Source organism: Sinocyclocheilus grahami, unplaced genomic scaffold (assembly GCF_001515645.1).
Source record: "Sinocyclocheilus grahami isolate Dianchi unplaced genomic scaffold, SAMN03320097.WGS_v1.1 scaffold1323.1, whole genome shotgun sequence".
Taxonomy (NCBI): domain Eukaryota; kingdom Metazoa; phylum Chordata; class Actinopteri; order Cypriniformes; family Cyprinidae; genus Sinocyclocheilus; species Sinocyclocheilus grahami.
Window position 1 is genome coordinate 575,430 of NW_015506502.1, and position 1,982 is coordinate 577,411.

Genomic DNA, 1,982 nt, shown 5'->3' on the forward strand with positions numbered 1-1,982 from the left:
ATAATGGCCACACTGCCAGCTGTCAAAACTGTAAAACATTATGGAAGACTGGACACTCACGATATGGAGCATGATGTAGTCTCCTAGTCTGGGGGCGCTGTCAATGCGAACCAGAATCCCGTCCTTGATGGTGCTGCTGAAGCCCACCGCCAGTCTATCGGTTCTAGTGCTGGGCCTCTCGTTATTGGGCCATGTGTATGTGATAAGTCCTCCTCCCTTTCCAAAGATGTATGTAGCTCCAGCTGCAGGGAGAAATAGAGAAAGAATAGTGTTAGCAAATCTTGCATTGTAAATGAACAAGCAGACAGCAAAAAGCTTATGAAAAGATTGCAATAATGCAGTTACAGGCATCAATTGCCAAAATGTCTCAGAAGGTATTCATTTAAATATAATCAGTTTGTCCTCAGAAAATGTAAACAGGTGGGGCATAAAATTAGATGTGTCAAAATATCAGATCTGTGCATTACATCTTGCACTTTAACAGGCATTTTTGGTTGATGTTGTTAATATTAACAAGAAAAAGAAAACCACTGCTCCTGACTGGAGAGTTTTAGTAGCTTTACTACAAATGAACACGAAGACAAAGTAAGACCTAAAGAAAAACAGTACAGCTAATTGATACAGCTCTTCAGCTTTTCAGTTCTCTGTTGTATGTTTGGCCTATTGGTTTTATTTGTCCTGTTGCTTGTGTCTTCAACAGAACATTAGATATTCTTGCTGTGGCATGAGATTGCACTGTTGTAGAGTGACAAAACAATAATAATAATAATAAATAAACAAACTAGATCTCTGTTAATAGTGTTTACGTATTCAAGGAAATGATACGTAAAACACATATGGCTAAATCCTCAGCTTCACAGATCACATGGTGTATTTAAGACCCTTTTAGTATGTTTTTCAAATGGTACCCTGGTTACCCTAGGATCAGGCTCTTGTTTTATCATTGTGATTCATGCAGAATAAATTAGAAGTTTGTCTGCGATCACTGTGAAACCTCCAATGGGGTGCTAAACAAGCACATATCTTTTTATGCTAGCTTTAGTGACCTAATTTTCATGGCGACTCTTAGACCTTGGCTGGAGTGTCCAGCCCTTGAGCTGAGCTGTGGGATCAACGCTTGGCCCTCAAGCCTCTTAAACGGGGCTCTATCCAGGGAAAAGCTTGAAGTCGCCAAAAAAAAAGAAAGACTCAAAATCCTCATACATTATACATGAATCTGCAACTAGAGAACAAAAGCAGGCAGAGAAATAAAATCAAACAACCTTTTCCAAGTGCAACTTTACAAACACAAAAGGGCAAATTAAATAAGCTGGACGTTGGCTCCTCAGGAAGTATTCTCATTATGCTTTCAGATCACACGAATTGCAAAAGATAAAACGAGTGGCAAAACTCCAAAAAGTTTCTTTGAATCATAGTAATTAACGCTCTTAAATCAGAACCATTTACTAATGTCTGGACAACAATGTAATCAATTATGCCCAGGTCTCTGAGATCTAGAACTGTTAAAACATCAGAATCTTTTGGAATCTATTCCAGGGATCATAATGTAGACATAATTATAGTTGTGTTCAACATAACGGACAGCAAAACATAAGAAGCTGCCATTTAGAGTAGAATCCTAATGGTCACAGAACCTCATAAGTAATCAATCTGGAAAGTTCTACATAAAATCTGTAGAAAAATCTATAATGTCCTGTCAGAAAATTAGCAGTACATTTTCTGTTAAAATTACAGGCAATTCCTTCAACACTAAAACACAACACAATGCATGCATATTTCAAAATGTAAAACACCGGTAAAAACACAATACATTACATTTTATGTATTGACTCTATATTAAGAGTAACCGACATATTTTAATTTTAGGGACTTTTCTTAGATTGGATTTCACAAAATCACTCACTTTATTTTATTTTTATATTATATTATATGATATGATTTGATTAGATTTTTTATTTATTTTTATACACTCTACTAAGCAT

General features: G+C 36.2%; 1 protein-coding gene across 1 annotated transcript in view; it reads right to left on the reverse strand.

Annotated features, from left to right (window-relative positions):
* LOC107569210 (neurexin-3b-beta) overlaps nt 1-1,982 on the reverse strand; it is a 76,209-nt gene that overhangs the window by 59,496 nt on the left and 14,731 nt on the right. The window contains exon 2 of the mRNA XM_016255231.1: nt 61-242. Within this exon, the coding sequence (XP_016110717.1) occupies nt 61-242 (182 nt within the window). The remainder of the gene's footprint in view (nt 1-60; nt 243-1,982) is intronic.